The sequence below is a fragment of the Oryzias latipes genome, chromosome 12 (assembly GCF_053564925.1).
Source record: "Oryzias latipes strain Hd-rR chromosome 12, Olatipes_Hd-rR_3.1".
NCBI classification, from domain to species: domain Eukaryota; kingdom Metazoa; phylum Chordata; class Actinopteri; order Beloniformes; family Adrianichthyidae; genus Oryzias; species Oryzias latipes.
In genome coordinates, this window is record NC_136248.1 from 2318003 (window position 1) to 2343341 (window position 25339).

General features: G+C 48.6%; 1 protein-coding gene across 2 annotated transcripts; it reads right to left on the reverse strand.

The window, feature by feature from the left end:
• Positions 1-5787: 5787 nt before the first annotated feature.
• fech (ferrochelatase) lies at positions 5788-22236 on the reverse strand. Of its 2 annotated transcripts, XM_004075159.5 has the most exons (11): positions 21989-22236; positions 21077-21167; positions 19512-19631; positions 19248-19396; positions 18671-18805; positions 16011-16117; positions 14939-15037; positions 14568-14675; positions 10460-10624; positions 9575-9634; positions 5788-7667 (listed from the first exon to the last, which is right to left on the reverse strand). In XM_004075159.5, exons 1-11 carry the CDS (start codon positions 22032-22034, stop codon positions 7530-7532), a joined length of 1218 nt encoding a protein of 405 aa, XP_004075207.1. In that variant the 5' UTR covers positions 22035-22236; the 3' UTR covers positions 5788-7529. The 2 variants fall into 2 exon arrangements, with proteins under 2 accessions (XP_004075207.1, XP_078811705.1); XM_078955579.1 differs by lacking the exons at positions 14568-14675; positions 14939-15037 and having other exon boundaries at positions 21989-22233.
• Positions 22237-25339: the final 3103 nt, after the last annotated feature.

Sequence of the window (25339 nt, forward strand, 5' to 3'; positions counted from 1 at the left end):
TATAACTCCTGTAAACAACATTTATCCAACTGAATCTGTGAGATGCATTAAATGTGATTGAATGAGCCACTTTTACCTGATAATCAATGTCCAAATCCTGGATAAATTCACAAGTGAACAGATCGGATGTGCAAAGGCTCCTAAAACTCTTTCTTTCCTTCACTGAGACAAAAATGATCAAAGAGTTTTAAAACACAACCATAGCATCAGACAGCAGCACCAGCACAGGTCAAAGGTCAAATCTGGAGGTCAGCGATGGTTGTGGTTCCATCAAACCATCATGGTCTTCATTTGGAGTGACTCCGGCGCCGCTGTGGGAAACGGTTTCAGCACATTCCGTCGCTCATTTCACGTACTTTTCCAGTTCCATCCCTTTTGCTTTCTGTCGGTTTTTCAGGGTTTTGCATTTGTTGTCACACAAAAAGTTTTTTTTTGTTTTGTTTTTACATTTGGTTTCAAACTGAAAAGAGAAGTGACTTCTAACGTGTTGTGTGGACTGAAACGATGATCAAACATGAAGGAGATCTTTGGGAAATTAATGTTGTTCCACTCTATGTATAAAATAAGGAAAAAAATCAATAAAGAAATCACAATGGTCTTATCCATGTCAAACCGAAGCTCCTCCTGTTGTTTTTTTAAATAAAAGGTGACATTAAAATGATCCAGATTGATAGTCTGAATAGAGGAATTTCAACAACCCAGTTTGGAAAAATTATTCACAGAATCCAATTAAAGTGTCGCTATCAACAGCTAAGATTAGATTAGGTTATCCATCTTCTTCTGCTCATCCGGGACCGGGTGGTGGGTTCAGCGGTCTAAGCAAAGACGCCCAGACTTCCCTCTCCCGGCCACTTCCTCCAGCTCCTCTGGGGGGAACCCGAGGCGTTCCCAGGCCAGTCCAGAGACGACGTCTGTCCAGCGCATCCTGGGTTTTCTCAGCCGTCTCTGAACAGAAAGCCATGCCCGGAGCACCTCCCTTGATGTGGAGGTGCAGCGGCCCTCCAGGTCACTAAGCTCCTCCCCCTATCCCTAAGGGAGCGCCCAGCCACCCTACGGAGGAAGCTGACTTCAGCCGCTTGTATCCGGGACCTCGGTCTTTGGGTCATGATCAAAGGAATAAAACCCAGCAAAAAGTAGGCCCAGGTTTTTCACACATTGAGGTTTAAAGTTCCTGAGTTTGGGTAAAATCCTCTCTCTGCTTTGTCTTCTGAACACATGATTAACACTTCAGTTTTGTCCTGGTTGAGCTGTAGGAGGTTTTCTGCCATCCACGACGTTAAATCTAAAATACTATTTAAAAGCTTGAAGGTCATCAGGATAACTGAGTACATAAATACGGTTGGTGGCTGTTGCTGCGTCCTCCTGGCTTCCCTCTCTTCTGTCCTGTGTTGACATTCTGACTGCAGCTGGGAAGAAGCCGTTGTGGAGGCGTGTGGCGGGCGCGTGCGTGGATGCTTTCACGCCTGCGGCGTCTGAGCCTGTGGCCTTAGTCCACACACTGGATGAGTGCGTGGGAGGGGTGGTGTCTGTCCCTGATGACCTCCGCCGCTCTCCCCCTGCTGCGTCGTCTGTAGATGGTCTCCATGGACGAAAGATTGCAGCCAATGATCTTTTTCCTGCTGTGTTGATGACCCTTTGCAGCATTTCTTCTCTTTCATGGTGGTGTTTCCAAACCAAGCTGTTATTCTGCTGGTGAAGATGCTTTCCACAAGCCCCCCCGTAGGCTTTGGTGAGGGTCCTGCGCTTAAGTGCGGCCTTCTTCAGCAGCCTGTTGGAGTACAACCTCTGCTGGGTTTTCTTCACTGTGGGGACAACATTGTCCTCACCGTGGGTCAGGGGTGGGCAAACCTTTCAACTGGTGGGCCACAAAGGGTTCTAAAAAGTGTCATACATCGCATTTTGGTGTTTTTATTTCAGAAGAGTGTCAGAAGACTCATAACCCCTGTTGTAAAAGTAAAATAATATGTCTCTAACACGAGAGGCTTTCAGCTCTCATCTGTTTGCTCAGCTGCTGGACAGGACAAGTAAAAAATAAAAAGACAGCAATGATGTTTAGAGATCAGATTTAAGACGTTCTACAAACCATCGGTAATCGCGTCTCCATGTCTGGTTCATGAGATCAGTCAATTTTCTGCTGCAAAAACATCTTTCTGCTGCTGCTTCCGAGCCTCTGTGACCCACATTAGTTCAAGAGGGGGAAAATAAAAACAAGAACCAAACTAGAGGATACTTATAAAATTGTCTCGAAGGAAATACGAAAAATATCATAAGATTTAGTAAGCTCGAGCTGGCTGCCTTTCGATCTTGCAGTGGCGCTCTGTCTGCAGCCGCCCAGGTGCCAGCGTGACGAGCAAACATGCTCCACTGACGGGCATGGCGAGCAGCAAAGCCGGGACCCGGCGGGGCGACCGCAGGCTGGCGACATGTCCAGGGTGTTCCTCTACAGTAGCCGGGTCTACAGTCTACCTGTGCAGAGTTGTTGGTCACGAGACTCATTTAATTCCAAATCATTTTTTCAAAATTGAGGTGTTTCCATTAGGCAAATTTCAAATTTCCGTTGTTTTTACAGAATGGGCCGCTCGATGCCAGTCTGAATACAGACCAAACGCAAGGTTCTGAACTCAGGTAAGCGGACTGGATTCGAAACCAAAGGAGTTTTCCAGTCTGAATCCATCCCTCTCTGTGTCCACATTGATTTCAGTCCAAAGGATCGCTGAGCTCCTTTGATCTATTTTTATGCACATTTAGTTTTGGTGTTTCCAGTCAGACTATTTCTGTCCTTTCACTTGTCCGCTTCCCCCCTCCCTCGGTGATTGCCACCCACCAATCTATTTTATGTCTTTAATGATTGCATCCTGTTGTTCTCCTTTTCTAGTTCCAATCACTCCATCCCTCTCTGGAGCTCTCTGCTCTGTAGTCATTCCAGCATCCATCTCCTCCCATCAGTCGACCTTGTCACTTCTTCCCTTTACCTCATCCAGTCCACCCCCTCTCCACTTTTAATCACTCCGTCCCATTCTCCTGTTTCTCCACATCCTCTTGTTACCACGGAAACGGGAGCCCGTTCCTCTGGCTGTTAATCCGGTGACATTGTCTCTCTGTTATCTGCGGGTCAGATGCCTCGATAAGGAGGTCTAAGCGTGGGAAACCGTTGGAAAGTGTTGGTCTTCATTAACACGGGGGGCAGTGATGGTAATGGTACGGTCCTGACGGCTCTGAGCACATTCTGGATGAAACACACAAGAATGAGACTGTATGATCACTAAGGAGGACAAACAGCACGAAAGCCCAAAGACTGCAGGCCAACGCACCTCCACAGAGGAGAGCTGCACCCGGAGAGAAAACTCTCCGCCATGCCTGACTTAGCAGAAAAATAAAATGCGTTGGAGTATGCTTACAGCCCCCTCTTCAACAGAAAACATGTTTTTTCCCCCCTCCCTAAAGTCCCTGTTCCTCCTTCCATGACTCCGTCTCTCCGTGTGCACAAATCAATGCTTCTCCTGCCTGCAGGAGGTCACAGGGATGCACAGAGGGCTGCAGTCCCGCTTTTTCAATTACCAGCCATCGCCAAAACATGCACACACCTGCACACAGGGGTCCTTCTGAGCAAACCCCCCACCCGACGGACCACGTTCACAGGAAAAGCCTAAAGACTTCAAGCGGATGCTTTGGATCCTGAACAGAGCAGAAGATCAAAATTAACTGAATGAAAGAGTGAGTGATGGAGAAAACAAAGAAGCCGTTTACTGAACAGTCGGCCAAAAACCAGCATGAATCTTCTCTCAGGATCCTGGTTGGCTGCTGAGGCAGTCGTTCCATTTTCTTTACTTTTACTTTGTATTTTCTGTCTTTTTTCTTTTATATTTTCAGTCAAAATAGAAATATTTTCATGTCTCCTTTCCCTAATATAAGTCAGAATTCAAGGCAACTTGACAGAAAAAAAGATGTTATTATCTCATCGTTTACGGTGTAAAAATATAAAACCAGAGCAGCTGTATTACTTAAAAAATGTAGCTTTTTCAGGAACTTTTGCTTTAAAAAGTATTTAAAGGGAGGAATGTATTAAAATCACCATAAGTTAAATTTTTTTTTTTTTCAAAGCTCAGGAGAGAAGACCGGCGAAGGAATGAGGAGAAGGGAACAGGAGGCGACACTTTAATGATTCCAGAAGACGTGGAGAAGAGATTCCACAGAAGAGGAGAGGCACGAAGAACGAGGGAGAAAGAAGAGGAGAACGTCTGAGAGCGTGTGAGACGAGGAAACGAACAGGAAGAAGACACATGAAATTATCTGAGGACGGGGGGTGAAGACGTAGAGAGGGGAGAGGAAAGTTGAGATTAAGAGAGAGGAGGAAAAGCAGCGACGGAGGAGGGCAGAAAGGAGGCCATCAGGGGCAAGAAGAGATGGTGAGGAGAAAAGAGGACAAAATGAAATGAAAGATGGTTGCTGGCTCAGACGTACTGTAAGGAGGGGGAGGAGGAAGGGGGAGGACGGCGCCGAGCCCTCTGGGGTTATTGGGTCGTGGACAGCCAATCTCTCTCAGCTTAATCAACAGCAGCAGAGGTGATTGCAGCACCGCAGGGGACTGCTGGGAAAAAGATGGAGGGATGGGGGGGTGAGGGGAATGGAAGGGGGGAGGAGACAGGGATGAATGGGAAGGAATGGAAAGAAAGGGAGGACAGAGGAGGATGAGGAAATATTGGAAAAGAATGGAAAATGGGATGAGGTGGAAAAACAGGAAAGAAAAAGGGCAGAACATTGAAAAGGTAAAGGGGGCGGGGGGAAATGAAGCCCCCTCCCTCTCTGGGGTGAGGGGTCGAGGCAGGGAGAACAGAAGTGAGAAAGATGAAAAAATTCAGGGATGGCAGGAAGATATGATTGAAGGAATCTGGGGAAAAAAAGAAGAGCAAATAAAGAGGGATGAGTGAAAGAGGAAGGAAAAGAAAAGAAAGAAAAATGATGACAGGATGAAGAGGAGAGATGAAGATTAAGCAGAAACAGAGAGAGAGAAAATGAATGAAAAAGATGCTGAGGCTGTGGAGAGAGGAGGTGAAAACAAAGGAGGAACGTAAGAGAAAAAGGAAGGATGTGGAAAATAAAGGAAGGAGGAGATCCTAAACTACAAAAACTGAAATGTATTTTATTAAATAGTCTTAATTTCTGTCTTGCAAAAAATATATATTTAAAAAAAAAAATAATCGTAGTTTAAGGAAACTTGTTAGTGTTTAGTTTTTTTATTTAAAGAAGAATTCTTGGAAAGACTTTCCTAACAGATTTTTAGTTTATTTTAAATAAATTTTTCCAATATTAAAGTACCTATATTCTTAATCCTTTTATACTTAACAATATCCATGTTTAGGATAATTTATGACTCTAAAGAACACATTTTTCCAACTAAATAAGACGACTCGATCTCTGATGCTCCGCCTTTCGCTCCTTGTGGGTGCCGCCCATTTCATGACATCATCCTAGAGCCGACGTCAGAAGCGTGTCGGCGTTTCTCCCATTCAAACTTTTGCAGCGATGGATGTTCATGCTGTTCATATCAAAGGAAAGCGTTTAGCCGATCACCGCTAGCTCCACTGAGAAAGTGGGCGTGTGTGTCATCCTGGGGGCGGGGCTGGCAGCGCAGACTCTTCCTGGAAGGGGCGGTTCTTCACGTTGTGATGTCACAATGTGAGGAGGGGCCGGTGCTCAGAGGGCAGCTTTATAGAGGAATCCTCAGGCTAGAAACAACATTCACTGCTGTCGTCGTGACGCCAAACAACAATGTCCAGACACAAACACTTTCTTTTTTTATGCAGCTTTTTATTTTAAAGGAAGACTTATAGAGATAAAAATGAACCAATGATGCTGGTCTGAGGAGTCAGACAGCTTGGCAGCAAAGTCCAGACTTCTGTGTGTTACTGCAACCCAAGCAAAGACCATTCATGGCTACATGTTCACCCAAATACACAAACAAATAAATACATTCAAACAAAAACACACAACAGTTCTGTCATGAGACGTCTGCCGTGACCCGGCCATCGTTCCCACGCCTTCTCCCTGAAAGAGTCTCCACACAGGAGATTCAGTTTGGAGGGTTTAAAGCATCAACGCCAGTTTGAAAATGACAAAACAGTTTCCATTTTCGCCGTGGCCCCCGTCACGCCACTACAGGACAGACGATGGACGGCCCAGTACAACAACTTTGGAGTAAATGTCAAGCTGTCGCCGTCTTCACGCGGGACAAGGTCCCGTAGAAGAGTCTTTTTAGGAACTGAATAAAAAGATCAGCCAGTTGGCCGTCTGCTAGCTTCACTCGCAGCACTTTTCATGTCTAGAAACCCGGTCTGGGCTTTAGGAAGGGTCCATGGCTCAGGTGACAGCGGGGAAATGTACATAAACAGACATAAAGCACAAGAGCAGTGATTCTAGTTATCCAGTGTCAGAGAAGGCACGTTAGCTTTAGCATCAACGGACAAAAACAGCCTCCTACAAGCGCTTCCAGTTCTCTACGGTCCTGTTTCAAAAAAAGCTTTTGGGTGTTTTTTATGGACTGATCCAGAACCTCAAAATCCATCCTCAATGCTACTAAAGGATGCGTCCTTAAAGCAGAGAGACTTCAGGAGGAGACAGAGGCTCAACGTTAATGAAATCCTTTCTAAAGCAGTGAGCGGCGTCGTTGAGGAAAGCGGCGTTTGGCGAAGGCTGGATGGCACAACATTTGAACTGTTTGCTCTTTTCAGCAGAGCTTTCAGAGGAGGAAGCATGCTGATGTCTGAGGAGAAACCGACACCACAAAGAACCTGCTTGAGTCTACTTCACAGTGGGGTTTGTCACACGTTTGGAGGATGTCCTTTTCCTGCTCAGAGACACCGTTTGGGGAAGAATTGTCCCACTTTGACCAACTTACAGATAATCAGAAACTTAAACTCCTTCATTTGTTAGATCAGTCGTCCGGTCTGAACTCAGCTGCTACTTGACCTTCTTCTAACTCAGCCCTGTTCCTATTGATTTGCTGAGGCGGTCTCTGAAAATGAGCTATGGAGTGAAGCATGGGGAGCATGTGCAGTAAAAACCACTCTCAGGCTGCACATTTCAAGATAGGAAAAGGTAAAAAGCAGGAGGAAGCAAAGACCGGAGGAAAAGGTGATGAATTTCAGCAGCAGCAGTTTCTAACCGCCTCATTTCCGCTTTGACAGACTTCAGCTGGAGCTCCGTTTATTGTGGAAATGAAACAAACCTGCTCTCTGAATGCAGTGGTATCCATGGAGCTCACAGTTTGCATTTTAATCACCTATAAGGCAGAACCAGCAGTGGGTAGCATAAAGGGGTCATGTGGGAGACGAACTGTAGGAACTTTAGAACGGAATGTGAGGATGGGAAACATCATCTGAAAACGTTACCAGCAAAGCTGGGGGATCAACACAGAACTTTCGCTCAGTCCCGCCCGCTTTCCCGGGTTTCTGCAGAGGCGCTTTGAACGCGGAGATGTTTCCAGAAGGCCTTGGGTAACAGGAAGGGGTTCCGGAGGCGCCGGCGTGGTTCTATCTGAGCTTCTGGCCGGCAAAGAAGGCTTTCGTCTCTCCGCAGGTGGGGTTTGTGCAGAGCGGGCAGCGCAGCGTCAGCTGGCGGGAGCACGGCTCGTTGGACTTCAGGTGGGACTGGACCAGGTCTGCCAGAGCCTGGACACAAACAACAGTGCAGACGCTGAAGCTGCACCCAAAATGGACGCTCCGTCTGCTAACAGATCTTATGACATGATGTAATGAATAAAGTGGGTGCATGAATTACATGCCAGACATCTCATTACCTTCAAATATCACAAAGTAGCCCAAAATAGTCAGGAAAAATGCAAAACTCAACAAAGGCATGCTTTCAAAATATAACTAAATACTTTGTTGATGACTATCTACTTTTTCCAGTCAATCCTTTCTCTTCTAAGTGGTAGAGTTTGTTGCTACCACTCAAACACTCAAGTAAAGCAATGGCAGACATGAAAATGTCTGAATATTGGAGTTTTATGTCGGTGAACTGAAAAGAAAAGCTGTCATTGTTGAGATATTACAACTGAAAGGTTCTTTTTTTGTTTTGTGCAGAAAATCCACCATCAGTTCAGCAAACCCAAAGACAATGAGATTAACCGAAGCATCCGTTCAGCCGGCGTGCATCCAACTCTGCTCACAACGCTCGACTTCAGGATTCGGTGCGGACGCTGGTAGAATTCAGCAGCACTTTCCTCCCACATCACCGGGATGAGCGGCTCTAAATCACTGCAGCTACTCGTGGAACCAGCCTCCAAAGTCCTGCAGTACAGAGACGTTCCTCAGATGCAGACTGCGACCAGAGCCGAGCTGACGGCCGACGGCGTCAAAACATGAAGACGGTCAAAATCCTTCTCGACTACAGCTTAATGTGTCGTCTTCCTGGTGTCATTCTCATAGGTTTGTCTGATAAATACATCTGTGTGTGCATGCATGACAGCATCTGCGCAGAAGGAAAGTCGAGCAGAGCGCCTCAGGAGAACTGAACCCTCAGCAAAGTTTGAAGAGAAACAGTTTCTTTATTTTCTCGCTGCTGCAGACGACAGCAGCACACGGAGAAACTGAAACCGCACCGAGGAAACCATCCTTCAGTAACCACCAACTAATCATCCTCTGATATTGATTCCCTCACACACACGCACGTGCACACACACACGCACACACACAGACAGACACTCAGAGGCTTGGCGAGGGGTCTCTGAGCACGGCAGGTCCGACCAGCCAGCCAGCCGGGCGGTTCAGTTCTACTGTAGTCAGCTCTAAAGGTTCCCATTGATCTGCCCCCTCCTTTAATAACCCCTCACACACACACACACACACACAGACACACAACAGTTGTTTGTTGTGAGAATGGGGGGGGGGGGGGTGACAGGAAGAACTCAGGAGGAGGAACAAAAGGAAACAAAGATGGGGGGGTGGACTTTCTGCACTGGATTCTCCGTCACTCCTGCTGTGTTCTCAGGTATGACCCCTCCCCTTCCCCCACCTCCATATATGGTCATGAACACATCCAACCACCTTTGTGGCGATACGATTCTTTTCCCTTAGAGGACCCGACCTAAAGTCACAAACCAGAAAAACCTTTAGACCGTTTTGTTCTTTGTGGATAAATAAAAGTCTCATTTTTACTGATTCTGGGATTGTTAGGCGTGAATCAAAAGTGTTGTCGTATGTTTAGTGAACACGACGCACATCCCTCACTGTGCTTCATTTGATTGATTTGATTGATTGATTGATTGATTATCTTCAGATTTCAGTACCGTCAGCCAATTGGAATAGACTGGGTCTAAGCGAGCTTGTGATTGGACGTTGGGTGTTTTACATCACATGGAGATAAAAAAGCAGAGTGGAGACACAACAGGAAGAGAAACGGACAAAGTTTGACAGAAACTTCCTGCTTTGAAAGCTTTAGACCAACACAATCTAGTTTGAATGTGTGGTTTTCATCAGATGCTGCTGCTGCTCTCAGTACCAGATCCAGTTTTGATGCAGATCTGGATCCTTCCCATCCCAACCGGTTCAAAGGTGTTTCTGAAACCGGACCGTACCTTCATGAAGAGAGGATTCCCGTTCAGTGACTCCGCTCTGCGGATGTTCTCCACCCCGCACTAGACAACGACAACAAAACAAAGCAGCTGTCACACAATCTCACACAAAGCTCTGTAACACAAAAATCTAAATGTTGAAGCCGTAAACGGCCCTCCTCCTCCTCCTCGCCTGTGTGCTCTTCATCAGGTTATAAAAAAGAGGGAAAAACGGAGCTCCAGCCTGTGAGCTGCTCGGCTTTCCGTCACTCACACACCGACAGCCGGGGGTTGCAAAGCCCCCCAGGTAGAGTCTGAAAGCAGACAAAGCCCTGGAGCTCCGTCTGTTGGGGACAAACGTCTGAGAGTCCACCACGAAAAAAAGGATGGACTGAACGAAACGTTCAGGAGCCGTCCACGTCTTCAAGACAGAAAAGAGTTGTTTGTCTGCAACACAACTGTTGTCGTTCAGTAACAGGGTTCTGTGTTCACGCACAAGTGTGTGCCTGTCTGTCTGTCTGTGTGTGTGTCTGTGTGTGTAAGCTTTTGTATGTGTGAACACGTTTTTGTGCATGTTTTGTGTAGGTGTGTCAGACTCTCAGCAAGACAGGCCCATGTCTGAATTTCTTTTGGTTGAGGTGATGTCTTTGTGACATCATTTCCTCTTTGACTAACAGAAACTTTCTGATTCTACACAACAGCTGCAGAGAAGAGGAGGATCTCTGTAGAGTAGAGCTGACTTCTCTTCAGTTCTACCGTTTCTGTTTTGACCGCTCAGATGGTCAGTGTGGAGATTTGACCCTAAGGGCCGTTTGAGGGGAAACTCAGGCGATCAAAAGGCTTCAAAGCAAAAAGCCCCCCCCCCAGATTCATGTACCACACAGAGAACAAACGAGAGCTCTCCCTCACCTCCTCCCCCAGCACCTGGGCGTACTCGATGTCCAGCTCGTGGAGCGTCTCGATGTGGTCGGACGTGAAGGCGATGGGGACCAGCAGGAGGTTCTTCTTCCCTCGTTCACACAGACCTTTGATCACCTCGTCCGTCTGCGGGCCGAGCCACGCCATGGGCCCCACCTTCAGTGGCAAACACAGCGGGGTGAGAGGGGGGCAGTACTGCTCCTGCCCCCGGATCCTCCGGGAGCAGACCCTGATCCTTTCAGAGCTGATGGTAGAGCGCGTTTTGTTCTGTAGTCTGGCCACACTGATCCGAATCTTTCCCGTTCTCTTATCCCCTGTGCTGTCTTGTGGGGTCCAGATGACCCCCTCCCAACGTTAATGTGCCTCCAAAGCACGTTAACGTTTGGAGTGGTGTCATCTAGACCCACTAGACAGTGCTCTGAACCTTTTTTCTTCAATGATTTGTGATCTTCACTGGTGTCCATGGATTACATGAAATCTTTCCACCTTTATCCACCTTTGTCATGGTAGGGAGAACACGTCAATGTACGGGGGGGGGGGGGGGGGGTCATCTGGACCCCAGAAGATAGCACAAGGGTTATTCACATGTGGACGGTGGGATGTGGACACGTGGATCTGTTTCTTCCTTCTCTGTCAAACTCCCACCTGATGTTTGTCAGAAACCAAACTGCTGTCAGGACCTCAGAGGCTTTTCCTGGACTTACGGCGCCCTCTTGTGGACAGAAAAACGTCCAACCTAAAAATGTTTTTTTCATTCGTTCGTTTTAGTGACTACATTCTTTTCTTTGAGTGAAAATGTCAAATTGTCTGCTACACTTTGACAACTCCATCAGAGCTTTTATAGATTATTGATCACCTGATCATCATCCCTCCTCCCCCGTACTTATTTTATGGGGATGGAGGGTTTATAGTCAAACCGCTCTGACCCTGTGAAGCTGGTTTGGCATGGCTCTGTCTGGCCCTATAAAGCTGGTTTGGCATGGCTCTGACTGGCCCTGTGAAGCTGGTTTGGCATGGTTCGGTCTGGCCCTGTGAAGCTGGTTTGGCATGGCTCGGTCTGGCCCTGTGAAACTGGTTTGGCATGGCTCGGTCTGACCCTGTGAAGCTGGTTTGGCATGGTTTGGTCTGACCATGTGAAGCTGGTTTGGCATGGCTCGGTCTGGCCCTATAAAGCTGGTTTGGCATGGCTCTGTCTGACCCTGTGAAGCTGGTTTGGCATGGTTCGGTCTGGCCCTGTGAAGCTGGTTTGGCATGGCTCGGTCTGGCCCTGTGAAGCTGGTTTGGCATGGTTCGGTCTGGCCCTGTGAAGCTGGTTTGGCATGGCTCTGTCTGACCCTGTGAAGCTGGTTTGGCATGGCTCGGTCTGACCCTGTGAAGCTGGTTTGGCATGGCTCGGTCTGACCCTGTGAAGCTGGTTTGGCATGGTTTGGTCTGACCCTGTGAAGCTGGTTTGGCATGGTTCGGTCTGGCCCTGTGAAGCTGGTTTGGCATGGTTCGGTCTGGCCCTGTGAAGCTGGTTTGGCATGGTTCGGTCTGGCCCTGTGAAGCTGGTTTGGCATGGCTCGGTCTGGCCCTGTGAAGCTGGTTTGGCATGGCTCGGTCTGACCCTGTGAAGCTGGTTTGGCATGGCTCGGTCTGACCCTGTGAAGCTGGTTTGGCATGGTTCGGTCTGACCCTGTGAAGCTGGTTTGGCATGGTTCGGTCTGACCCTGTGAAGCTGGTTTGGCATGGTTCGGTCTGGCCCTGTGAAGCTGGTTTGGCATGGTTCGGTCTGGCCCTGTGAAGCTGGTTTGGCATGGTTCGGTCTGGCCCTGTGAAGCTGGTTTGGCATGGCTCGGTCTGACCCTGTGAAGCTGGTTTGGCATGGCTCGGTCTGACCCTGTGAAGCTGGTTTGGCATGGTTCGGTCTGGCCCTGTGAAGCTGGTTTGGGATGGTTCGGTCTGGCCCTGTGAAGCTGGTTTGGCATGGTTCGGTCTGGCCCTGTGAAGCTGGTTTGGCATGGTTCGGTCTGGCCCTGTGAAGCTGGTTTGGCATGGCTCGGTCTGGCCCTGTGAAGCTGGTTTGGCATGGTTCGGTCTGACCCTGTGAAGCTGGTTTGGCATGGTTCGGTCTGGCCCTGTGAAGCTGGTTTGGCATGGTTCGGTCTGGCCCTGTGAAGCTGGTTTGGCATGGTTCGGTCTGACCCTGTGAAGCTGGTTTGGCATGGCTCGGTCTGACCCTGTGAAGCTGGTTTGGCATGGCTCGGTCTGACCCTGTGAAATTGGTTTGGCATGGTTCGGTCTGGCCCTGTGAAGCTGGTTTGGCATGGTTCGGTCTGGCCCTGTGAAGCTGGTTTGGCATGGTTCGGTCTGGCCCTGTGAAGCTGGTTTGGCATGGCTCGGTCTGGCCCTGTGAAGCTGGTTTGGCATGGTTCGGTCTGACCCTGTGAAGCTGGTTTGGCATGGTTCGGTCTGGCCCTGTGAAGCTGGTTTGGCATGGTTCGGTCTGGCCCTGTGAAGCTGGTTTGGCATGGTTCGGTCTGGCCCTGTGAAGCTGGTTTGGCATGGCTCGGTCTGACCCTGTGAAGCTGGTTTGGCATGGCTCGGTCTGACCCTGTGAAGCTGGTTTGGCATGGTTCGGTCTGGCCCTGTGAAGCTGGTTTGGCATGGTTCGGTCTGGCCCTGTGAAGCTGGTTTGGCATGGTTCGGTCTGGCCCTGTGAAGCTGGTTTGGCATGGCTCGGTCTGGCCCTGTGAAACTGGTTTGGCATGGCTCGGTCTGACCCTGTGAAGCTGGTTTGGCATGGCTCGGTCTGGCCCTGTGAAGCTGGTTTGGCATGGTTCGGTCTGGCCCTGTGAAGCTGGTTTGGCATGGCTCGGTCTGACCCTGTGAAGCTGGTTTGGCATGGTTTGGTCTGACCCTGTGAAGCTGGTTTGGCATGGTTCGGTCTGGCCCTGTGAAGCTGGTTTGGCATGGTTCGGTCTGGCCCTGTGAAGCTGGTTTGGCATGGTTCGGTCTGGCCCTGTGAAGCTGGTTTGGCATGGCTCGGTCTGGCCCTGTGAAGCTGGTTTGGCATGGCTCGGTCTGACCCTGTGAAGCTGGTTTGGCATGGTTCGGTCTGACCCTGTGAAGCTGGTTTGGCATGGTTCGGTCTGGCCCTGTGAAGCTGGTTTGGCATGGTTCGGTCTGGCCCTGTGAAGCTGGTTTGGCATGGTTCGGTCTGGCCCTGTGAAGCTGGTTTGGCATGGTTCGGTCTGGCCCTGTGAAGCTGGTTTGGCATGGTTCGGTCTGACCCTGTGAAGCTGGTTTGGCATGGCTCGGTCTGACCCTGTGAAGCTGGTTTGGCATGGCTCGGTCTGACCCTGTGAAGCTGGTTTGGCATGGTTCGGTCTGGCCCTGTGAAGCTGGTTTGGCATGGTTCGGTCTGGCCCTGTGAAGCTGGTTTGGCATGGTTCGGTCTGGCCCTGTGAAGCTGGTTTGGCATGGTTCGGTCTGGCCCTGTGAAGCTGGTTTGGCATGGTTCGGTCTGACCCTGTGAAGCTGGTTTGGCATGGCTCGGTCTGACCCTGTGAAGCTGGTTTGGCATGGCTCGGTCTGACCCTGTGAAGCTGGTTTGGCATGGCTCGGTCTGACCCTGTGAAGCTGGTTTGGCATGGTTCGGTCTGGCCCTGTGAAGCTGGTTTGGCATGGTTCGGTCTGGCCCTGTGAAGCTGGTTTGGCATGGTTCGGTCTGGCCCTGTGAAGCTGGTTTGGCATGGCTCGGTCTGACCCTGTGAAGCTGGTTTGGCATGGTTCGGTCTGGCCCTGTGAAGCTGGTTTGGCATGGTTCGGTCTGGCCCTGTGAAGCTGGTTTGGCATGGTTCGGTCTGGCCCTGTGAAGCTGGTTTGGCATGGTTCGGTCTGGCCCTGTGAAGCTGGTTTGGCATGGTTCGGTCTGTTCAGGTGTTCACTGACAGAACTGAGCCTCTCAGGTTCATGGAGGAGTTCCCATTTCCAGAGCATCAGTGAATCACACATTCTTCTGTAGTACATCAGCAGGAAGACAGACTTCATGGTGTTGAGTGTAAAAAGTTCCCACTTTAGAGACAGCAGCCTCTGATCTGTGAGTGAGCGGACTCACCCTGGACTGCCACACCAGTCTGTAAGGGTTGCAGTGTCCCAGTCTCTCCATGACTCTCTGTACGGTGGCCCCCACCTCCTGGGGGTAAGGGTCTCCTCGGTTTACCACCTGCAGAGGACAGACGTCAGAGGAAAGCCGCAGAGACGGCTGGCGCTAAAGCACCACGGTGACGGGGTTCCTAAAAGGACGTTCTACATCTGAATCCACCAGAAAGATCAAACGCCTCCATGTCAGTCTAAAGTCATGAAGCTGAATCAGGAAAACTGAAGGAGTTCTGGCTTTAATGAAGTGCAATCCGCCCCGTTCTGTTCTATGAAGGGTGGAGGTGGAGACACAGGTGGAGCAGGAGAAAACCAAACACTTGGACTCACAGCCATGGGGAGCGAGTGGGCAGAGAACAAGATGACCACGTCGTCCCTCTTGTCTTCTGGAAACTTCTGGAGTTCATTTAAGACGTGCTCTGCAAAACACTGAACAGGGAAATGTGGTTTAGGTTTCTGCTGTTCATCGGCGTTCAGTCAGGATGAGCAGCAATGCAGCCGCATTTCACATTTCTGCAATTTCCCCCAAAACCCAACAGAAAGAGCCGGATGCTGCTGCTGCTGCTGCTGCTGCTGCTGCTGCTGCTGATGCTGCTGCTGCTGCTGCTGCTGCTGCTGCTGCTGCTGCTGCGAGGTCCTCCAGTGTTCACAAGAGTTTTGGAGAACAGCCAGAAAAAGAATGAAAATATGATTGATTTATTGACTACGACCGCTCTTTAAATCTAAATAAATGGGAAAATACGCAAAAAGCCACATATCAGAATGTTTGATGACATTAAAAATGCATATCACACATTTGCTTTGATCTTTTTACAAATCTGAGAAAACCAGGACAAAGTTTTGTGTTCCTGGAGTTTTGTTTCAGTTTGAGGGACGGTTTTAAAGCGCCTGCGATCTTCTGCACGGGTCTGCATGCGTGCTTTCACAGCCGTCGTTCAGAGACATGCACGCACACACGCACGCACACAGGCCGAGTGCATGTGTGCTGAGCTCTGCAGGCCTGCAGGTGGAGCCGTGCACGTCGGACCATCCATTCATGACCCTCTGAGGTGAGACTGCAGGCAGGTGGCGCTCCTCTATTTCTTATTTCTCTTTTGAAGAGGAAGCTCCTCCTGTTTGACACAGCGGAGCTGATGTTCAGACTTTGTTCAGCCAAAGCACAAACACAGAGGAACTTCACGAGTCGCTCGGTCACAGCAGACGATTTTGACACACCAGCATCATTATTTACCAGTAAACGCCGTCTTTACTTGTTTTTTTATCTGTACTTGACTGTGTTTTACCGACGCCACTGTTGTCCCCAAAGTCAGCAGGAGTTTGGTTCATCCCATGTTTTCTAGTCTGAAACTGTTGTGTGTATGTGTGTGTGTCTGTGTGTGTGTGTGTGTGTGTGTGTGTGTACCTCCACCAGCAAAGGATGTGTTGGCCATCGGTCAATGACGCTCCATCGCATGTTGGGCCGTCCTCCTTTGTTGCTATAGTAACGGTAGATGGCGTTGAGACTGCTGCCTGTTGACACAGCAAAGTGCGTGGAGGTTATAAACGTCTCCTGCTGCAGGGGCTCCAGGTTTACTGCCTTGCTCAACACCGTGGCGCTTTAGGATTTCACTGCCTTCAGTTTCAAGGCTGAAACAGACCTAAACAGGGAGGCAGTAGAAGCTAAAACACGATGCAGCTTCCTGTCGGCACTGCAGCAGATTTCCATCCACTGCTGTGCTTCACTTTCATCACGACGATCATCTCTAATCCAGCAAGTTTGATCAGAATTCATTTGCACTTTTAATCCCGCCTGCTTTCATCTGACGTCACTGAGGAGCAGGAAGACTGCTGAGCAGAGAAAAGCCCCAACAGCAGAGGACACAAACAGGATCAAACTCTGGATGCAACACAAAGCCCATCTAGACCCAGGAACCGTAGAAAACTGTCTACGGAGCAGGAGGAGTTCTTTCCACAAGACAGGAGCGCCACATGAAGCGTTGAGGAAATAAGTCCATAAATTCTGCTCCACTTCTGAATCATTCAGATTTGGTGGCTGTTGCTTAGCAACCCTGAGCTTCAGCTCTCTCTCTCTCTCTGGACCGCTCCAGGACCCTGATCTGCTGCTTGGTTGTCTTGTTTGTTTGGGGTCATGACCCTGTTGGAGGACCCGTCCACCCGTTTTAAGCTTCCTGCTGGAGGGAAGGAGGTTCTCACTCAGGATTTGATGGGACATGGCTCCGCCCATCTTCACAGTGAAGTAGCGCTGTACAGGAAAGCCTTCCACACCATCATGTTTCCACCTCCATGCCTGACAGTGGGGATGGTGTTCTTGGGGTCATCTGCAGCTTTTCTCTTGCTCCAAATACGACCCCAAAGATCTCCGTGTCGGTCCCGCCACCAATGGTTTTCTTGGTTCCGGTGAGATCATCTACCAACTCCTGCCGTGTTGTTTTAGGCCCATTTCTGTTCTCATGATCATGGAAACCCCACCAGGTCTGATCTGGTTTGGAGCCCCAGACCTACAGGTGGACTAATGGTTGTCATGGTAACCCCCAGCTTCTCACTGATTGGTTTGATTGGTCCAATCGTATCCGATTTTTGCATTTACACTACGCAATGCTGAAACTATCAAACGTAGACGTTCTGAGGACTACGTAGCAGCATTCCCGCCTTCCGCGGAACTCCTTTGGACTTTTGTGACTGCGGTTGTCATGGAGGCAACACAGCGACGGAGGGAGGCGTTGCCTTGGGCGCTCCTGAGGGGATCCACGGGGGAGTTAAGAGGGAGGGCTGCTCGGCCGGCTTATGTGCTCTCCCTGAGTTTTGAACGAGGAAGTGTTTGCAGACGTTGTGCTGTGCCAACAGTTTGATCCAAGCAAAGAAATAAACGGCTTCTAGCCTGTTCCAGAGCAACGCTGTCCCGCTTGATTAGTTACCGTTTGCGTCCCGACCGGGACCGGACCGGTAATAACAAAGCCTGAGGCTGAAAGGTAACGCTCTGATGGGGCTCCAGCTGTCCTCCAACAGCAAAATCAGCACAAAAGCACCTTAATAAGTCATGTGATCTCAGTTGGTGTCTCCTGAGTTGATGTCACTGACGCACGACTCGCATTTACTGGGGAATATCCGATTTGTCTGCTTACATGGCACACGCAAATACACGTATCCCATTCGTATCCGATTTATTTCCACATAGGAATGAGGCCTGAATCCGATCTGAGAAAAACGGAATCCATGCGCTTTTTTCCTGCTTCCACGGTCACCGGTCATATCCGATCTGTGCCACATGAGAGGAAAAAAATCAGAATTGGGTCACTTGAACCATGCAGTGTAAATACGGCTTTAGTCTTTCCACGTTGGAGTTTGGAGTCTGATGGACGGATTCTGTGGACAGGTGTCTTTCAGCAGGTGATCGGGTCAAACGGGTGTCTTCAGTTCAGGTGACAGGTTGATTAGGAGAGTCTAACTTGGGGACCAAATACTTATTTCCATCAATGAAATGCAAAAAAACAATGTATTTCAATTCTTAAAAGTGGATTTCTTGATTTTCCATCTCAATGTTGAAATGAAGCGACCATCAGGACGACAGACGGTTCATTTCTTCTTTAGAGGGAAAACCTACTGAATCAGCGGGGGATCACATGTTTATTCCTCCCCTGTAGGCTGAGGGACGTGTCGTCGGGGCAGCAGGTCTATGAGCCAAAGACCATATAAACGGTCAGAGAAGCAGTGAGGCTTCGTGTTCCTGCAGCAGCGTTTCAGTGAACTGATCCTCACGGCAGCAAGTCAGAAACGGAGCTGTCAGACGTGAAGGTTTCTGTGTGAAATAACCCTCACTGCTGCAAAGACTCTGTCATCTTTAGTCTTTAACCGCCAGCAGACCCTGGTCACATGACCTCAGGGACCTGCTGGGAGTGGACGGGTCTACTAGACTAGGACCTCAGTTTTCACTTCATTTGGTTGGAGAAAGTTATTCTTCATCCAACTTTCTGCTGACCCACAGCCTCTCAGCCACATCCTGTGTTTGTGTGTTTGTGTGTTTGTGTGTGTGTGTGTGTGTGTGGGGGGGGGGGGGGGGGGTACCTGTGGTGGAGCAGCTGTACTGAGGGTACTGCGTGAAGGCCACGGCTCTCTCCACGCCATCCTTCTCCATCTCTTCAATGGCTTCCTCCGTCAGCGGGTTTACGTAGCGGAAGCCGATGTAGAACTTGTGGGGAGCTGATGGTGGAGGACAGATGTGAGAAGAGCACAGCAGGAAATCCCAAACAGACCAGCAGCTTTCAGGATTCTGGGTTTTCAAAAGACGATTCGTGCTGCAGAACCTCCTGGACAGACCTGCTGGGCTGGATCCCTCAGCAGAACGGCGCTGAGAGACTCCCAGACTCTTTACACGCCGTCAAATGAAAGAAGAGTCTGACAGGATCCCTTTGGGGATCACCTCCACCAACACCAGATCAGACTGGATCAGCCGGAACGTCTGACGGTTGTCTGAGCGTTCCTAATCAGAGCGGGTCTCCAGGCGTGTGAGGAGACACTCCTTCTCTGCACTTCTATCTCCTCCTCACACACTTTGTCTGTTGGTTTATCAGCTCTGAACCGACCGCTGCCTCTGACCTGATAACAGCAGAGCGGCGGTGGGGGCGTCCGTGCCAGAGCTCACCTGTGTCGGGGCTCATTTCATCCAGGAGCTTCACCATGCCCTCCCCCTGCATGGAGGTCCAGCGTTTGATGGGGGAGCCTCCTCCGATCTTGCTGTACTGCTCCTGGATCTTTGGCGTTCGCCGCTTTGCTATAAACGGGCCGAGCTTGCTGCAGAGCAGAGGAGACAAACGGAGGATGAAATGACCTCCGTTACTTCTGTCAGATGTCCTCTGTCCAGTCCATGAAAAGCTGTGCATGTGCGTGCACGTGCGTGTCCACACACCTCTGTACAGGCAGCTTCATCAGATCTGTGTCCAGGAAGAGCCGCAGCAGGAAGTCGTGGACGTCTTCCAGCTTCTCCGGTCCTCCCATGTTCAGCATGAGGATTCCCGTCTTAGGTTTCCTGCAAACACCACAGATTCCCCGTCACCGTCGTTATTGGACGGGGCAGCCGAGCCAGCGGGCTGTGGAGCAGCGGAAAACCAAGCTGGGCTCATCAGTCACTGGTTCAAGGCCAGGACTGAGGGCTTTCAGGTCTCAGTCGTGAGGTGAGCCTGTGAGGGATCGCCAGACGGCGGTCCGAACTTCACTAAACACACAGAGAAACGGAGGCAAAGGCGGAGCAGCCGGACTGCACGGCACGGTGGACGCGCGGACAGAAGAAGCAGCGTCCGCGACGTCAGCGACCCTCTGGAGCTGCAGCTTCTCCTGCTGATCATCCAGACGTGTGCATTGAACCACGGTTTGAAGGGAAGAGCAGAGGGAACGCGGCAAACGGCGTCATTTCTCCCAGATGACATCAGTTTATGAAACGTCTGTTCTACGCTCAACACTCCACAACCTGAGTCAGAGTTTGATTCTAAAAGCAACTGTTCTCACTTTAGCCTGGATTTAAATCTGTGCTCCGCGTCCATTTTGATCGTCTGAGCTTCCAGTGCGTGACGCTAACCTGGGGGGGGGGGTCTAACAAAGTCAAGCCATTCTCAATTGATGCTCTCTTTTACCTGAAAGGTGAACAATCCAGCAACTTTTTTTTTTCTTGAAAGTCTCTTTTTCTGATCTCCACTTCAAACCACCAGGAAGGCTTTTGTTCGACAATAACACTCGACTGTAAACACGCCTCTGTGTCTGTTTGTCTCTAGATTCCTAATAACCATCAAACATTTGGGATTTTCACATGACATTTTGAACAGCTTCCAAATCAAAACATCCGTTTCCCAAACCTCCACCTTCCTGTTTTATGGTCACAGGGATGATTTCTGGTTCACTGGGGTCAGTTTACAAGGCAACACAAAGACGCACAACCCACGTCATTTAAAGTTACAACCCATGAAACATGTTTTTGGACTGTGGGAGGGGGCCAGAGAAAATGCAAACTGCACACAGAGAGCTGGGATTTGACCCACGGCCTTCTTAATGCACCGACTACAGCCCAGTGACGTCCACACGTGTCACATGGAGCGCCTCAGCAGAGGATTGCTGCATCAATTCTTTTCTACATCCACTCACTAGGAAACTGCTGTGCTAACCGTGTGCATGGCTGTGCGTGTGTGTGCATGTGTGTGTTTGTGTAGGTGTGCATGTGTGTGTAATTGTGTGTGTGCATGTTTGTGTGTGCATTTGTGTGTGTGTGTGCTATGCATACATGTGTGTGTGTGTGTATGTGCATTTGTGGGTATGCATATGTATGTTTGAGTGTGCAAATGTGTGTCCAAGTGTGTGTGTGTGTCCATGTATATGTGTGTGCACCTATGCGCGTGTGTGTGTGCATGTTTGTGGGCAAGTGTGTGTGTCCATGTATACGTGTGTGCATCTTTGCGCGTATGCATGTTTGCGTGTGCGTCGTACCTGTTCTCCTGTGTTTCTGGTGGTGCCGTCTGTGCTAAAGCAGCAGCAGTGGAGCGTCTCCTCACACTCAGACCGATGCTGCTCCTGGCAACTACAGAAGAGGAGGAACTCTCTCAATTCATTGAATTTGCTTATTCAAACTCACATTTCAGGATTTAAATCGGTCAGGAATAAAAACACAAGTGGAAATTTTATTTTAGTTATTTTTTACAGCACGTGTCTTGTGGTGCTTTGTTGTGCTATGTCACTTGCATAATTTACACTGCAGTTCCCGCATTGGCCACCAGGTGGCCTGCTTAGATTATGCAAGTTCGGAACTCTGTCATTGTGTAACTTTTAGTGAGTAGTTTCCTCTTCTCTCCGTGCAGCAGGAGTGACAAGACACGTCAGGCCTCCACGGAGCAGCTTACAGCCGCTGAATGCAGCGGCGTACGGGATAAGTTCCTTATGTAACAAAGACATTTAACAGTAACCTACAGCAAGGCTGAACCTCGTCAAGTGTCGGGAATTTTCGGTTCTGGGCGGATGCGCCGAAAATACTTTACAAAATTAAAGCCCCAAAAGGCTACTGGTTGATCACAATGTTCGCATTTCAACAAATCAAACGTGTAATGCAAATATAGTACACATTAAGGCAGACTTCAGAGAAAAACGACGGGCTTCTGGTGTTTTAATAATATACAATTTAAAGAAACGGAAAATATTAACCGGAAGTTGCCGTCCTATAAATGTGTTAGCTTAACACCCCGAAACGTCAATGTCAGTAACGTGCAGTTCAACCGGAATATGACACAAACCTGACTCCAACAAACAATACAGTTTATTTTACACGGGTTCGAGACATCCCGGGACAGCGTGTCGGGTCTGGAGGTTCCCGTGCTCCGCTCCAAAACGTGCTAACGTCACACTCACACTGAATCAAGCGACCGGCGCTGCCCAGGGCTGCCATCATCATCATGCTAGCTCCCCGCGTCTATCTTCCAGCAGGAGTCTTGGTCTCCGCACAAACCACGTCCAGCCCTGAAGGTGGCTTTGAGAAATGCCTCCAACTCCCGCAGGGTGATCCGCGGGTCAGTTAGATGTGACAGTCAGATTCCTTCAGCTACCGCCGGCTGGCTGTCCCGGAACCTGTCAAGGCTGAGAGGATCACCGTATCCACTTCCGGTTGGGGTTTCACACAAAAAATAAAAATAAATAAACACATCAAACACGAGAAGACGCAACAGAATCCACAATAGCAGCACTATAATATAATATAATATAATATAATATAATATAATATAATATAATATAATATAATATAATATAATATAATATAATATAATATAATATAATATAATATAATATAATACAATACAATACAATATAATATAATATAATATAATATAATATAATATAATATAATATAATATAATATAATATAATATAATATAATGTAATGTAATATAATATAAATAACAATGTATTATTGTATTATTTGTGTACATTTAGTCATTCTATAAAGTATTCCCAAAGATCTTTGGGAATAAAAACACTGTTCAAAGTAAAGAAATAAATACACAACAGTACATCAATTTATAAGACAGAAAACTGAGTAATCTCAATTAAGTCTGAACTCACAGGACTTCTCTATGGAGTCTAAGGAAAATAATGAAACCTAGTAAACGAACAAAGAACTTTTTAAAACACTTGGAGCACAAAAAGTTATTTGTAATAACAGGAAAATTGTTTAACAGCACATATCAAATCAGTCATTTTCCAGACTTTAACATTGAATAAAATGTCAACTTGTAATGTTGACAATTTGCTCCAGTAAAAAAAAAAACACCCAATCAGAATGCATTTTTTATATTTCAACCCTTGTGCTATCTTAGTTGACCCCCCCTTCCATTGAGGTGTTCTCCCTACCATGACAAAGGTGGATAAAGGTGGAAAGATTTCATGTAATCCATGGACACCAGTGAAGATCACAAATCATTGAAGAAAAAAGGTTCAGAGCACTGTCTAGTGGGTCTAGATGACCCAACTCCCAACGTTTAAGTGCCTAGGATAGCACAAGGGTTATTTAGCCCGTAAACATAGTAGACAGAAAACAAATAAGAATTTTTCTAATCACTTCTAAGCAATAATCTTTTTACAATTTGGAATCATTTCTTTTTTCCCCCCAATTCCCTGTTTTCATGCTTTTATTTTTAAACAATCGACAACTTCCGGTTGAACTCTTGATTTTACACGACTCTTGATGCATGTGCGGCGTCACGTGAACCCTGCCCACCCATGTAGGCCACGCCCACAGGGGGACGGACTGGTGAACAGGCAGAGCGTGTTTTTGGAGGATGACAGCAGCATTTGATCCTCATCTTCATAGAGAGAACATTTTATGGAACCCTGTGATCAAAAATTAATACATAAATAAATAGATAATTAAAAAAGCCGGAATGATGTAAAAGTTTGAGTTTTAGATTTTACATTGACGCCGTCTACAGACATTTAAGGAGCTGAACAACTCTCCAGGGGGGTATTCCAGGAAGCATGTTTAAATTACTCAGGCGATCTGGGGGTTAGCCCCGCCTTCAGCCCCTAAGACTCATTGGAAGTGTGGAATCTTGGTGTGAAAACCATGAGTGAGAGGGCTGGCAACAGAACTGACCTCCTTGCTGTTAAGCTGTTTGTGTTTGTGTAAATAAATGGGCTTTAATGCTGGAAAGGAGATTACGCAGTCTGCCTCTCTGGTTGTTATTCTCTCTCTGAGATTGTCTGGAGTCGTGCGATGTATGGGGCACAAAGTAAAAGCACGAGTTTCTGATCTTCTTTCATTCTGACGGATATAAAAAAAAAATGCCCCTCTTACCCTCCGCAGGTGGTTTTCTCCTCCAAGCTTGGGTCCTCTACCAGAGGGCTGGGAGCTTGAGGGTCCTGCAGTATCTTAGCTGTTCCTTGCAATGCGCTTTTCTGGACTGAGAGGTCTGAGGTCTTTCCAGGTATCTGTTGTAGCCACTCCTCCAGCTTGGGGGTTACTGCCCCGAGTGCTCCAATTACCACAGGCACCACTGTCACCTTCACTTTCCGTGCTTTTTCCAGTTCTTCTCTGAGTCCCTGGTATTTCTCCAGTTTCTCATGTCCCTTCTTCCTGATGTTCCCATCGCTTGGCACTGCCACATCCACCACAACGGCTTTCCTCTGTTCTTTATCCACCACTACAATGTCTGGTTGGTTCGCCATTACCATCCTATCAGTCTGGATCTGGAAGTCCCACAGGATCTTTGCCCTCTCATTCTATACCACCTTTGGAGGTGTTTCCCATTTTGACCTTGGGGTTTCCAGTTCATATTCTGCACACATGTTCCTGTATATTATTCCAGCCACTTGATTGTGGCGCTCCATGTATGCTTTCCATGCCAGCATCTTACACCCTGCAGTTATGTGCTGGATTGTTTCAGGCACCTCTTTGCACAGCTTACTCCCTGGGTCTTGTCTGGTGTGGTAGATCTACACCTTGGGTCTTGTCTGGTGTGGTAGATTTGAGCCTCTATGTCTCTGGTGCTCAGGGCTTGTTCCTGAGCTGCCAGGATGAGTGCTTGGCGTATGGCGTATACTTATATAGCGCCTTTCTTCCTACAAGGACAAAGCGCTTTACAGTCACAGACCCATTCACCCAGTCACACACACATTCACACACACATTCACACACTGGTGGCGGCTCCGCTGCCAAACACAGGCGCCCGCCCACCACCAGAGGCAAGGTGGGGTTCAGTGTCTTGCCCAAGGACACTTCGACTCATGGGTGTGCAAGGCGGAATCGAACCTGCAACCTTACGATCATGGGTCGACCGCCCTACCGCTGCACCACGGCCGCCACAGCTTCAGTGCTGTCCCGTAGGCCAGCCCTTTCTAGCCACTGGTAGGACTTCTTGATATCAGCCACTTCAGTTATGGTCCGGTGGTACATCCCATGCAGGGGTTTGTCCTCCCATGACGATCTGTCCTCCAGCACTGTATCCTCTGCTCTCCATTGCCTGAGACATTCACTGAGCACAATGTCAGTTGGGTCCTTGAGCTTGATGTAGTCATGCATCTTGGATGTTTCATCCTGGATAGTGGCTTCTACGCTCACTAGTCCTCGGCCTCCTTCCTTGCGGCTAGCTACTTGACCTACTACTACTACTCAAGTATATATACACACATATATACAAGGGTCGTAACCCCAGGTTATGTTCAGAGCATGAATTGCTGTGGGGAACTTAGCGTACCCTGAAACATACC